Below are 12,220 nucleotides of genomic sequence, written 5' to 3' on the forward strand. Positions count from 1 at the left end.
TATTAATTAAAAATGGTATCTTACCAAGCATAATTGGGAACATTATTACTTCTCCACAGAATGAATTTATGGAAGATATTTCTAAAGTTGCTGTTACATTCCATAATCAGAAAAGTGTGGCATAGCACAGTATAGAATATAAATCAGTGAATGAGAACATTGTAACTAACGTATTTTAAATACAATGATTTTAAAGGACAAAACCTAAAATTAGTAGCGTCTAAATATACAGTTGGAAGCATTCTTTCTCTCTTTCTTTTTTTTTTTTTTTTTCTGAAATATACTTTCAGGGCCACTGAGTTTCAAAGTCAGTTTTGTTTCCTGGTTGTTTTCGTTTTGTTGTTTTCCCAAAACAAAGCCATTGCGCCACACAAAATCAATTCTTTTAGCAATTCTTTACACAGTAGATTTTGGGTTTGTTTTTATTTTCAAAAGGGATTAGGCAGTCTTAGGTGTACATCCTGGTTCTGTACATCTTCATAATGAGTATTTTAATGGGTGCCAGAGGCCTTTATTAGCATCATGGAAAAAAATACAGGGTTTGCTGGGAATTAGTTTCTATGTGAAAGGCGAAGATTTGAAAATGTTACTGGAGGAGGCTGACAAATGTCTGTGTTTTCGTACATAAGCAGTATTAGAGTTTTCATATGGTTTCTGATTTTGTTCTTTCTAATACTCGCATCTTTTTCTTTAGTCACCTTTCCGCACCTTGCAGGTTCTGCTCCTTCGTGGTCTAGTCTTATGGACACCAGCAAACAGTGGGATTACTATGCACGAAGAGAGAAGGACAGGGAACGAGAGAGAGAGCGATCCCGAGATCGGGATCGCGACCGGGAACGGGACCGAGACAGAGATCGAGAACGTACCAGAGACAGGGAAAGGGACCGAGACCACAGTCCAACTCCAAGTGTGTTCAACAGGTTAGTGAAATGTCTTAAGTGTGCTGGAACTCTACTCAAACCTGTGTGTCTGTGTTAAATAATGCACTTCAATGCTACAATTTAGTGTTTAGCTTTATAGTCCAAAGATCTAGAGGGTGTGGCTTTCATCCCTTCCCCTCTTCTCTTGGAAATTATAGTTATATTTCTAAGTGTAAGAACAACAGTATACTTGTCATAGTGCTTTGAAGGTTAAAGGTGTAGTTTAAGCCCTGTGTATGAGAGAGATATCTAGCTCTCTTTGGCATCCATAGGTCTAGAAAAATCTATAGAAGTACTAAATCAGTCTTAGTTGTCAATTCAGTGCTAAGAGCAATGTGGTGCAACACTTGACCTTAATTAATGGTGTTATTAGCTGCTAAGTTGGTTAGTTTGGTCATTAGCACTGGCTGAATAATAATCTGCCCTATCTTTTTTAAAACTATTATCTCAAGGTCAAGAACTTTTTTTCATTTTGAGGCGAATGATGAAAACAATGGCAGATAACTCTATTTGCCTTTCAACCCTCTAACTACTTGGGAAAAAAAAAAGCTGCAACCGTTCTGTGGTGCATGTGCACAAGTACAAAGCCTTTAATGTTGAGCTCACTGTGACTGCACAGAGCAGAGGTCTGTTGGCTTGCCAGATTTGTCTACATTTGCTTTGCTTATTATTTGCTAAGTATTTCTAGGTAAATGTCCTGACATTTCTCTCAAGAGTTTTTTGTTAAGTTTCAGTTTTTGCAGAATATATACATGAGTTGTTAAGCAGATTGTTTTTACCAGTGGTTCTACGCTGTGAGGAATGAGAGCGACCAGAGTCCATATTACTGCAGTTGAGAGATAACATTTGTTGCACAGTGATTGTCAGCTGAAGACCCAAACTGGGTGTAAGATAGGGATTTTCCACGTATGCAGATGTGCTGATGTCCTGTCCCATGTGCCGTGTTCCAGGGTCAGTTTCTGAGAACTCAAGACCAATCTAAACATCTGTTTCTCAGACAGCTTGATTGAAGGCCAGAAAGAAGCCTGGTCATTCAAGGGTGCTTGAAATGAACCTTAATAGCTTCCAGGCCTAGAGAAATCTCTGTGCTGCTGCCAGAGTTATCTGTAGAGGAGGGGGAAGAGCAGGCCCCAACTTTATGTGACTAAATTATCCACCATCTGTAGCAAAGCTGTTGCCACATGGCTGTGTAAGAAAATGGGAAGCCCTTAACTAGTATAAGTTGGTTTGGAAGTCACAGAGATGGTGGGAGAGGCTCAAGACAGAACATGCAGTTGTAATGTTTTTTTCTAAGAAGGTTTATTTTCAGTTCCACTTAAAAAAATAAAACTAAACGAGCTATGAGGAAGAGAATGTGAACTATTTTAGCGAATGCACAGATACGTTACTTTTGTTTAAATTCTCTTTGTTTAAACTTTAACAATGCTGTGGTGGAGATAAGGAGTAAGCATCATCTCTAGCTTTTTACTGCTCAAAAATGACTGCATTCTATGTTTTCAGTGGTTCTTTTCCAGATAAAAAGCCTGTATTTGTGCTATAGTATTTCTTAAAGTTGTAAGAAAATGGGAATTCTTTTTATTCTATTAGTATAACCAAAATGTGGTTTAAAAATGAAATGAACCTTCAGCTATCTTTATATTATACTCCACCTTTACTATCCTCAGATGAAACTGCATTTTCACAATATATGTCACTGCCCCCATGAGAAGATGCTGTTCTTTTTGGTCTGTTGTACCTTTTGCAAAAATGATGTTTTCTGTTTTGATTGTTTCAAGTCATTTAGTCACCGCTAAAAATGTAAACTTTGGAATTTGATTGATACCTTAGCATTTTGTGCTTCACCCTTAGCAATTTGAAAAAAAAAAAAAATACAAAAACAAACAAACAAAAAAAAAAACAAACCACAACAGCAAACAACAACAACAAAAAACCACAAACCACTACACCACGAAATCCAACAACTATGTTTCCAGGGTCCTGTAGCCCAAGAATCTCAAGCACCAGAGCAGACAAGGGTCTGTCCAGCTAGAAAGCGGCTACAGGAGAGAACTTGGCATCCTGGTGGGCAACAAATTGAACGGGACTCGGCACTCAATGTGCTATAAAGGTCAAAATGCATTGGGCTGCTTTAGACGATAGCGTAGGTGTGGATAAGGCCATTATTCCCCTCTCATGGGGCGCTTGATACCACGTGCGAAGTGCTGTGCCCAGTTTTGCAACCTTTGGTGTGAAAAAGATGAAAAAGATGCCACTGACAGGCTGGAGGGTCCAGTGGAGTACTGACAAGGTGGTTAGGAGGGCTGAGGGCATGGAGTTCATTTATCTTGAAAGGTGAAGGATGAGGAGTGTTCTTAAAGGCTGTTGTCGCCTGCCTAATGGGTGGTTATAAAGAAGATAGAGCCAGACTCTTTTTTTCAAGGTGCACAGAGAAAGGACAAGAGGTAATAAGTTAAAAGACACGGCAAGGGAACTTCCAATTAGATGGGAGAGCAGGAAGACATGCAAATGACGAGTGGCACTTTAAAGGTGTATGTTAATACAGGAATCTCGTCTCTAATGAAAATTTTTAGTTGTTCGAGTCAGACTTTACCTTTGGTTATAGTTTTTGGTGGATTTCAGAACACAATTTTTATTTAATTTTGAACATTATACTCTTTTATATATTCTAAAACTGAGCTTTACAACTAGACTTCGCAAGGAACGTGCTGTCTTTATGGTGCTGTTTTGTTACACACCAAGTTAAGACACACTTCAAATGCAGATCAAATAAAGACTCTCATTCTGAACTGCAAAACTGACTGCTGTGTTAGCTGGGCTTGTCTATTCAGTGTGACTTGTCGTAGAAACTAGGAGTTGATATCAACCTTCATCTTTCTGTGACGTTTGATAAGAAAACTCTTCTAATTGTTAGTTTTAACCCCTTACCCGAAGCCTGAATTTCTCCTGAAAAGAAATACTGAGTAGAAAGGGGCTTGGATTCTAAATGTCTCCCCTACACTTCCCTCCTTCCCCTGATAGCAAAAACTTGAGGGTAAAACAATTGTAAATGATCAATACAGATAGAAATGGGTTAAAAGCATAGGAGTTGAGGTTTCAGCATTGTAAGATTTGGGATTTATTTTCTCCCTTCCCACCACCCCCAAGTGCTTTAGTTTACCTGCCTGGGTGTTGGACATCTTAGTGGAGCAGACAAATTTATTTTCATACCCTGGACTGTAACCTAGGGTGCCTCAGGATGGCTGTAGAGTAGTGTGGTCAGAATCCATGTTCTGTGGCTGTACTGCCTTCAGTTTTTTATACGCTGAAGTCTCTTTTGTAGGGTTTTCTTGTGGGGGAGAGAGGTTAGATTTAACGTAGTCTTAAAGTGTGTAAGCATTTGAATTTTGGTTTTGTCTTAAGAGAGGGACAATATGTAAGAGAAGTAGTAGTGGCTTGATGGCTGTGAGGTTGACCAAGCACTGGCGCAGGTTGGCCAGAGAGGTCATGGAGTCTCCATCCTTGGAGATACACCAAAGTCATCTGGACACAGTCCTGGGCAACTGGTGGTCCTGGTGGACCTGTTTGAGCAGGGCTTTGGACCAGATGACCTCCAATGATGCTTTCCAACCTCAAGCAGTCTGTAGTTCTCTGATCTGTCACAAACGTACTTTGCAGGATTTGATCAGCTTACTCTCAGATCTGCAGTTGTGTGTGTGTGTGATAAAATCTTATAAATGTTACAAGATTGTGTAACAATACAGGCACCAATTCATGCAGTCATATTACTCAGTGACAAATATTATATCATCTTTGAGTTCTTTAGGAATAGCTGTGGTTTTCCTGATTTTGATGTGTGAGTATTTTTAATATCCCTTAGAAAACCAGGATTTTCTGCGGGATCTTTGATGCTTCTGTACAGTGCCTTGAATTGCTAATTCTTGAAATTTGCTTCATTATATAATCGTGAAGTTTCACAGAAAGACTAATGCTGTTGCTTCGGGTATTCCCCCTTCTTGCTCTGAGTTGTCACACTTAGCTCTAATAATCACTAATGTAATGTCTTCACTTGAGAAATTGCCACAAGATCCAAGTTATGGCAGATAAATTGTTTTTTTATTTAAGTTCTCACTGCTCCAGGACATGAGGAATGTTTTTAGGCTTGAGCTGTTCATGTGTGATCTGTTCTGGTATTGTCAGGGCCTTCAGGAAAAGACGTGCTTTTCTAGTAAATGTTGGCAAAGATGGAAAGCATGGAACACTTGGCTTTTGTCAGCTTAATAGTTACATTGTTCCTTATTTCGAGTAATGCCTCAGAAAGTGGTCACATTGTACCTTTCTTTAGGACTTGGTAGGGATCCTTCTGAACTGTGGTTACAAAGACTTCATGTGATATATTACATAGTTACAGTAAGTCCATTTGTATTGAGGTCTTACTGTTAAATGACACAGGACACCATCTCTGGGTAGAATTTTCATGTCAGAGAAAGGATGAAATGAGCATGTCTTTTTAAGCTGTGCTAATGCAGCATTTGCGTGGCATTGGCTAACTATAGCTACTGCTCTCCTTTTTTAAAAAAATTGCACTAAACTCTTAGAATTGCCCTTTTCGTCAAGTCAAAAGATGAAACTACATTCTTATGAAAAGCCTTTGAGTTCTTGTATAGCCTTTAATTCTTAGGGGGTTTTAGCAGTATTGTGGCAGGGCAGCACCTTGTGGTAGTCCAAGAGAGGAGTGTAAGTAGAAACAGCGTTGGCACTGTAGAGAACTTAATTTTCAAAGCAACCCAAAATACTGAGTATATTTTACTGTCAGTCTCTTTGCACCTAGCTTCTCATTTCTTGACGCTGATGTAAGGAAATAGATGAACTATGCCAAAATTCAATTTAATTTACCCAAATGGTGCAATAGTCAAAAAGTGTGCTGGTAAGTGTTGGGCGTTACACACACTGATCTGAAAACATTACTAAAGTTTGTGTAGATTGGACTTCTTTTGGAGCTAGATACAGGTTTAAGTTAACTGCTCGATAACTCCTGTATAAAATTAAGGTGACACTGTTACAGTCTTTTTTCTTTCCATTTTTATTGAACAATCCCTTGCAAAACTACATTAAAACTCTTCACCTTACACACTAGACTTACGTAGTTAATGTCCCTTTAACCTACATCGTGGATCTTGTTTAGAAACCCCAAAGCAACATAAAAGATTTTTCTGTCATTTATCCTGAGAATAAGAATTGTTTGTTTGTTTGTTTCAATATACGTATACTGCTTGGTGTTACTGTCCCGAAAATATATTCTTTTTTAATCAGTGATGAAGAACGACACAGATACAGAGACTATGCAGAAAGAGGCTATGACCGCCATAGAACAAGTAGAGAGAAAGAAGACCGACACAGAGATAGGAGACACAGGGAGAAAGAAGAGACTAGACACAAGTCATCTCGAAGGTTTGAATTTTTTTTAATACGATATGAAAGACTTGACCAGTTTAAAAAAATAAACTTTTAAAAGAACCCCAAACAAACTGGAGTTTTGTGGAAAGACTGTAAACACTTAGACGTACTACTTGGGACAAGTCTGCTGTATAAAATGTGGACAGACAAAAAGCAGTGTTGGCCTCAGATAACTTCATATTGAATGATATATGTGATAGTCTTAGCTAGTGAACAGAAGTTATGAATTTGGGGAAAGAGGGATAAAGATGGTGGGTCAGAAAGAGGTGGAGTGAAGCGGATGTTCAGCAGCATTAATGTAAGAACTCAACAGTCATTCTTAGTAAGTAAAATAGTCCTCATGGTCACTTGATAGAAATTGTTCAGCTCGATCCTTTTTAAGTTAGAAATAAAGGTTAAGTGCAGGGAAGGGTGTCGATAAGAATGTTAAATCATTAAGGAATGCCAATAAGGACATGAGATTATGAAAAATATTGCTATTAAAATATGGGTTATAAATGTGAAGAATCTTTCCAGTTTCCCAACAGAAAGTACAGGATAGGGGGTGTATGTACCATTAGATGAAAAGTTCAGTTTGGTGCTGACAACCAAATACTGTATGAGTCAGAACAGGTGCCAGTCTTCAAATATAAATGCAAAGGCTGGGTTTTTTGTACTCAGTAATTAAATTGGGCCTGAAGTGTCATGCAATTGTTTGAGGTATTTTTGCTCTCTGTTTAGCAACAGCAGACGTCGTCATGACAGTGAAGAAGGGGACAGCCACAGAAGGCACAAACACAAAAAATCCAAAAGAAGCAAAGAAGGAAAAGAAACCAGTGGGGAACCTGCTCCTGAACAGGAAAACACTGAAGCTGCCCCTGTGGAATAGACTTGTGTGACTTTTGCCTACTTGCATATATATTAGTGCCAGAAATAGATTACTATAAATCTTGTTATTTTTCTGGGTATTAAAATAATTTGCTCTTAATCTTGTTCTGTTAGTTTGAAATCAAAGGTTACTTTGGTTTTTTTTGGAAATAAAAAAATTGAATTTTTCATGTTAAGGTTCCTGGACTGACTTTTTGTCTTTTAAGAAGCAGTGAAAAAACATCTCACAGCTAGAGGCTTATGCTCTTACACTATATGTAGGGCTTAAATTCTTCATATTAAATTGCCTGCTTTTTTCATAAGCCAGTGGGAAGGTCATTCTTTACTGACTTTAGAAACAGTGTGCATTCACTTTATTATGTACCAACATCTGGAACAATGTGGGTTTAGTATAGCTTTTAGAGTTATACCTGAAAAGGTCATCCTTTACTACAGGGACAGGCAGGAACTGCAGACTCTCCAAGATCCTCGTACTAAGATGAAATGAATAAAATCAGGGAAACAAGGAAAGGTGCTGATTGTTCTTAGTCTAACAGAGCACTGAGTGTGGTGATCATACGCTTGGTAATTATGTCTGGGTGAGTTAAGCTGGATAATCATCCCTGCTGCTTTTCAGTGGCTTAAGAGAAAGTTCATCTTAGGCTTTTGTTCTAGGGGAACAGCTGTCCTTAATATGATAAAGAGGGATGAACATGTTCTCTTCCCCTTGCTAGCTTGTAAGGAAAAAACAAGACTTTGGAATATAGGTAAAGAATATAGGTAAAGGCAAAGAATATAATATATTTTAAGAAAAATATAAGACCATGATCACTTTCATATTTACTCCATCCAGTACAGTGCTATTTAGGAGATTTACTCGATGGTATTAGCAGGGTGCAGCGTACTTCCTTAAAAACAATAATTCTATATAAAAATCCTAGATTTAATAGTATTAGTGATACCTGGGAAACTAGGTCGTTTGTTTTTGAATGAAAATAATGCCTGTACAAGTACACAGTTACAGTTATTTTTAATTATTTTAGAAATTTAATTCACAGTTTTACAGACTAACAAACAGTACTTGGAAGTCCTGAAAATACCAGCTTCATGCTGACCATGAAAAATACACATAATCAAAGTGCTATTAATGTATTGGGTAAAAACCTGCACCTGATTTTTGCACCTAGAAAAATTGCAAGAAATTTTTCCATAAGTTATTCAAGGATTTATTTTTTAATTTAAAGCGGGTGAGTAGGAGCTGCCGCTCCTTGCATTTAATTATTATTACTATTATAATGCATTAAATATATATAGTAAAAAAAAAAAAAGGCAAAACAAACAAAAAAAACCCAACCAACCATAAAAACCCTTAAGAACACGGGGAAGGAAAGACTACATTTGTAACTTAAGTCACTGAAGTGATTATCTGACAGGTGTCCCTGCTTTGCCTAAACTTGGCTTTTCTTGACATGCAGGTTGAAATTTCACAAATCTTTTCTTTATAAACACATACTTGACACCCCCCAAGAGTGAAGACTGATGTTTCCTGTGTTGAGTTGCTTGTCATACTCTCCATGAAAACTTGTTTTATAAAAAAGTGCCAGGCCAGGACACAATTGTGAGAGTAATTTTTCCTTTCAGTTCTTTGAGCATCCTTGCCAAATAGGCATGCATCATTCCTGATGTGTTCCTGCCATTGACAGCAAGGAGGATGTCACCACATCTGGAAAAACGAAGGCAAATGTGAGAGAACAATTAAAAGAGGTGACTTATTACCTTAAATGTTTGCGAATGTCAAAGCTTGTCCTGAAGCTGGCAGGAAGGGGTAGAAATGAGAATTACTATTCTTTCTCTGGCTAACTACTGGTCCTGAATAAGGGAATAAAGTGGGTGAAAATACTTCACTTGTTTGTTGTTTTTTTTTTCCTTATAATATTGTAATTAATTAGACGTATTTGAAAGAAAATAGGATATAGCTTCTTCAGATGGGAATGAGCTGTGTTCTGAAGAAACTGCTATGTTTCTTATATCAATTAAGAATTCTTAATTGATATAAGTTTGTTCCATGATTCTGCATTTACTCGTATTGGTGTTTGCAGGGAAGGTGGTTGGTTGGTTGATTGGGTTGGGTTTTTTTTGAGCTGGGGCTGTGGGAAAGCTGCTCTGTGCTGGCATGCTTTGTACTACCCTAGAGATCAAACTGACTTATCCTCATACTTGTTCATATACTAGTGATTGCTGGACATCTGAAAACATTCTGCTATGAAAGCAATCTGTTCAAGCTCAGGACATTTACGTCCTGTTTCCAGATTGGTCAGTTCTGTATCAATGAGTCTTCCCCCCCACTGTCTTAATGAAAACTTGTTTTTAAAAGCAAACAAAACCCCTCAAACGAACTAGATGGAAGACACACTCAAATTCTACTTTTCATTAGGTAGTTATCATTACCTAATTCTGCCATCATTATATGCTGGTGTTCCCCCAACAATGGATTTGATAAAGAATGGTTTGTTCCCAGTATGTTCTTCATAACCTCCTACGATACTGAAGCCAAGACTTCCAGATGTATTTCTTCGTAATACGATATCTTTGCAGCTGTACAAATACCTGAAACAAACCAGTATAATTAAATGTCTTACAGTTAACTTCTTTAGATTATGATGAATCTTTGCTGATTCATCTGCCTTTTTGTACACCCATAGAGTGCTTTGAAGATGCAAAATAGCACCAAAGTTAACACTGCATTGAACACCTACACTTCCCTTTTGTTTTTGTAGTGCTACCTTCCATAACCAGTTATCCCGAAAGTAAAATTACTGGGTAGTTTTAGGGTTAAAATATTAAATAAGTTGGTTTATAGGGTAAGAATTCATGGAAATGATCTAGTTACATTTGAAAGTGATGGAGAAAAATGCTTAACTGAGACTGGATTTGTTATCTGTAAACCCTCATTCTGGAAACTATTTCACCTACATTGTACAGTCCAGCTAAATAATCTCAAGGCCAATGAAATGAGCCAGAATTACAAAGATAACAAGATGGCACAAAGAAGAGCACCAGGGAAAGAAGGGGTCCTGAGCTTTTCTCACCAAGTAACATGGTACATCGCAGCGTGGAAGACAAGAACAGCCTGTCCATGACAGTCAGTGCTTTGGTGTTCGAAGGCTGCTGTCAAGAAGACAGCTTGTCCTCACTATAATGATTAACACAAGATTTTATGGTAAGAAAGCTGAAATCTGCTCCCTCCATTTGTCTTTCAAATGTATTTTAAAATACCATAAGTTATGCTGAGTCAAAGCTTAGCTGAAAAAAAGACTAGGGGAAAGCAAGAGTAGTAAGCTTATTAGACACTTACACCTTGCCTATTGCTCCAAGTAAATTAATTTCAATACCTTTTTTTTTTTTTTAAAAACCATTAAAATAAACCAAAATTGATTTCATTAGTTATGGAGCAATGGAAATTTCTGTCCTCAGTACTTAATCATTAGAGGGGTACCCAGCAGTGACTGAAGGGCCTGAGAACCCTTTTGCTATTGCAAATCTGAAAAGGTGGGTTGATCTACAGCAAGCAGCTGCTACCAGCTCTATTCAGAGGTTCTTTAGGTTTCTATGAGACATCTGACACTTCTGTAAAAGGACAAATATCTTAAAGGGTGATGTGTCTACCTTTTTTTTTAGTTGTTTTTTAGTTTTGTCAGATAATGCTTTTGCCAAGTTTCACAGCAGGATTTTATAGGTTACTAGATTAGTCCCCACGGACCTACAAATATTCACCTGCTGCCAGGATGGTAGGTATATAATATTTGCACAAGAATTCACTGGCTGCTAATGCAAGAAACAGGTGACATTTGTTTCTTTCCTCAGCAGCCAGGGATTATTACTTTACCATCTGTGATCTTCCTCAATGTGCAAAATCACTTAAACCCTCTATGTTTGATGATACTTATCAAGGTCATGACCAAGTGATGCCAGGATTCAGCCACTGGTGCTGTTACCTAGTGTTGATTTTGGGGGACAGGGGGTCTCTGCTGCCCAGTGCTACACACACTACCACAAGGAGGACGTTGCTGAAACTGGAAGAGGTGATCAGCTAAATCCTAATGCCTTTGGAATGAAATCGTTGAGCAGCTAAAGACACAAGGAGAAAACAGAGTGAAGACAAGGCTCCTGTGCATTCTGTACATACAGTCGGTAAGGTTATCAGTTACGTGGTCTCTTTCAGTCCAGAAACCATACTGGCTGTCAAAGTTTACGCTAAATTTAAGTAAAGTAGACACAGCACACGAGCATTAGGACTGTGCTCTCTGCCAGAGCAGAGGAAACCTGTGGGAAGGAAGGAGCAACAGAGGGAAACTACTGTGTCCCGACTCCAACCCTCAGCACTACCTGTCACCTCACTGAAGGGACAGGGTGTAACCTGTGACAAGGCAGTGGAGACCAGGAAGGCAGGATGAGAGGTGCTGGAGTTAAGCTGAGTGTAGGAAAGTGGGAGGAAAGGGGGTTTCCAATGTCTCTACGTGTTTTTGTCACCGTTGGTTCCCAATGCCCAAACTGGTAATTAAATGTTTGAAATGCCCCATGCCAAGACTGGTTTGCCCACAAGCATGGCTGTCAAGTGATTTTCCTGTCTTTACTTTGATCCATGAGTATTTTTGTTCTCATTCTTCCTATTTTCACTCATCCTGCTGGAGGTGATGAATGAGAAGCTGTGCAGGTACTTGGCACAAGCCAGGTCCAACCCATCACACTGGCTGTAGCTAGAGATCAGCTCTTGACACAAGTAGAGTGACTATGGTGTTTACACCTTTAAATTGGTGTTTCCTTATCTCCATCCTCTGGGACGGAGGGAACAAACATGGCAGTGCACCATCCCTCAGTTACACATTAAAGGAAAAGGATGCTGGGGGCAGATGTACACGAAGCTGAGCTACGTGTAATGCTGGTACTGCTTGCTCTGAGTAGTTTAGTGCATGAGCAGAGATTCCTGCTCTGCCTGAGCAAAGAGCAGCCCAAAGGGAGTT

The 12,220-nt window shown here is 38.6% G+C and overlaps 2 protein-coding genes across 22 annotated transcripts in view; one reads left to right on the forward strand and one right to left on the reverse strand.

Annotated features, from left to right (window-relative positions):
- The window catches only part of FIP1L1 (factor interacting with PAPOLA and CPSF1), a 42,964-nt gene extending 35,568 nt beyond the window's left edge, over positions 1-7,396 (forward strand). For 6 of the 11 annotated variants that reach the window (XM_065060909.1, XM_065060915.1, XM_065060912.1 and 3 more), the window contains 3 exons: positions 695-920; positions 6,210-6,347; positions 7,074-7,396. In XM_065060909.1, coding sequence (XP_064916981.1) covers positions 695-920; positions 6,210-6,347; positions 7,074-7,221 — 512 coding nt within the window. In that variant the 3' untranslated portion in view covers positions 7,222-7,396. The remainder of the gene's footprint in view (positions 1-694; positions 921-6,209; positions 6,348-7,073) is intronic. The other 5 variants (XM_065060911.1, XM_065060916.1, XM_065060914.1 and 2 more) reach the window with 1 other exon arrangement.
- An 814-nt stretch (positions 7,397-8,210) lies between these two features.
- Positions 8,211-12,220, reverse strand: part of LNX1 (ligand of numb-protein X 1) — a 157,400-nt gene continuing 153,390 nt past the window's right edge. For all 11 annotated transcript variants that reach the window (XM_021285931.2, XM_065060907.1, XM_065060900.1 and 8 more), the window contains 2 exons: positions 9,648-9,806; positions 8,211-8,922 (listed from right to left, as the gene is read on the reverse strand). In XM_021285931.2, coding sequence (XP_021141606.2) covers positions 8,787-8,922; positions 9,648-9,806 — 295 coding nt within the window. In that variant the 3' untranslated portion in view covers positions 8,211-8,786. The remainder of the gene's footprint in view (positions 8,923-9,647; positions 9,807-12,220) is intronic.

The sequence above is a fragment of the Columba livia genome, chromosome 4, assembly GCF_036013475.1.
Source record: "Columba livia isolate bColLiv1 breed racing homer chromosome 4, bColLiv1.pat.W.v2, whole genome shotgun sequence".
Lineage (NCBI taxonomy): Eukaryota > Metazoa > Chordata > Aves > Columbiformes > Columbidae > Columba > Columba livia.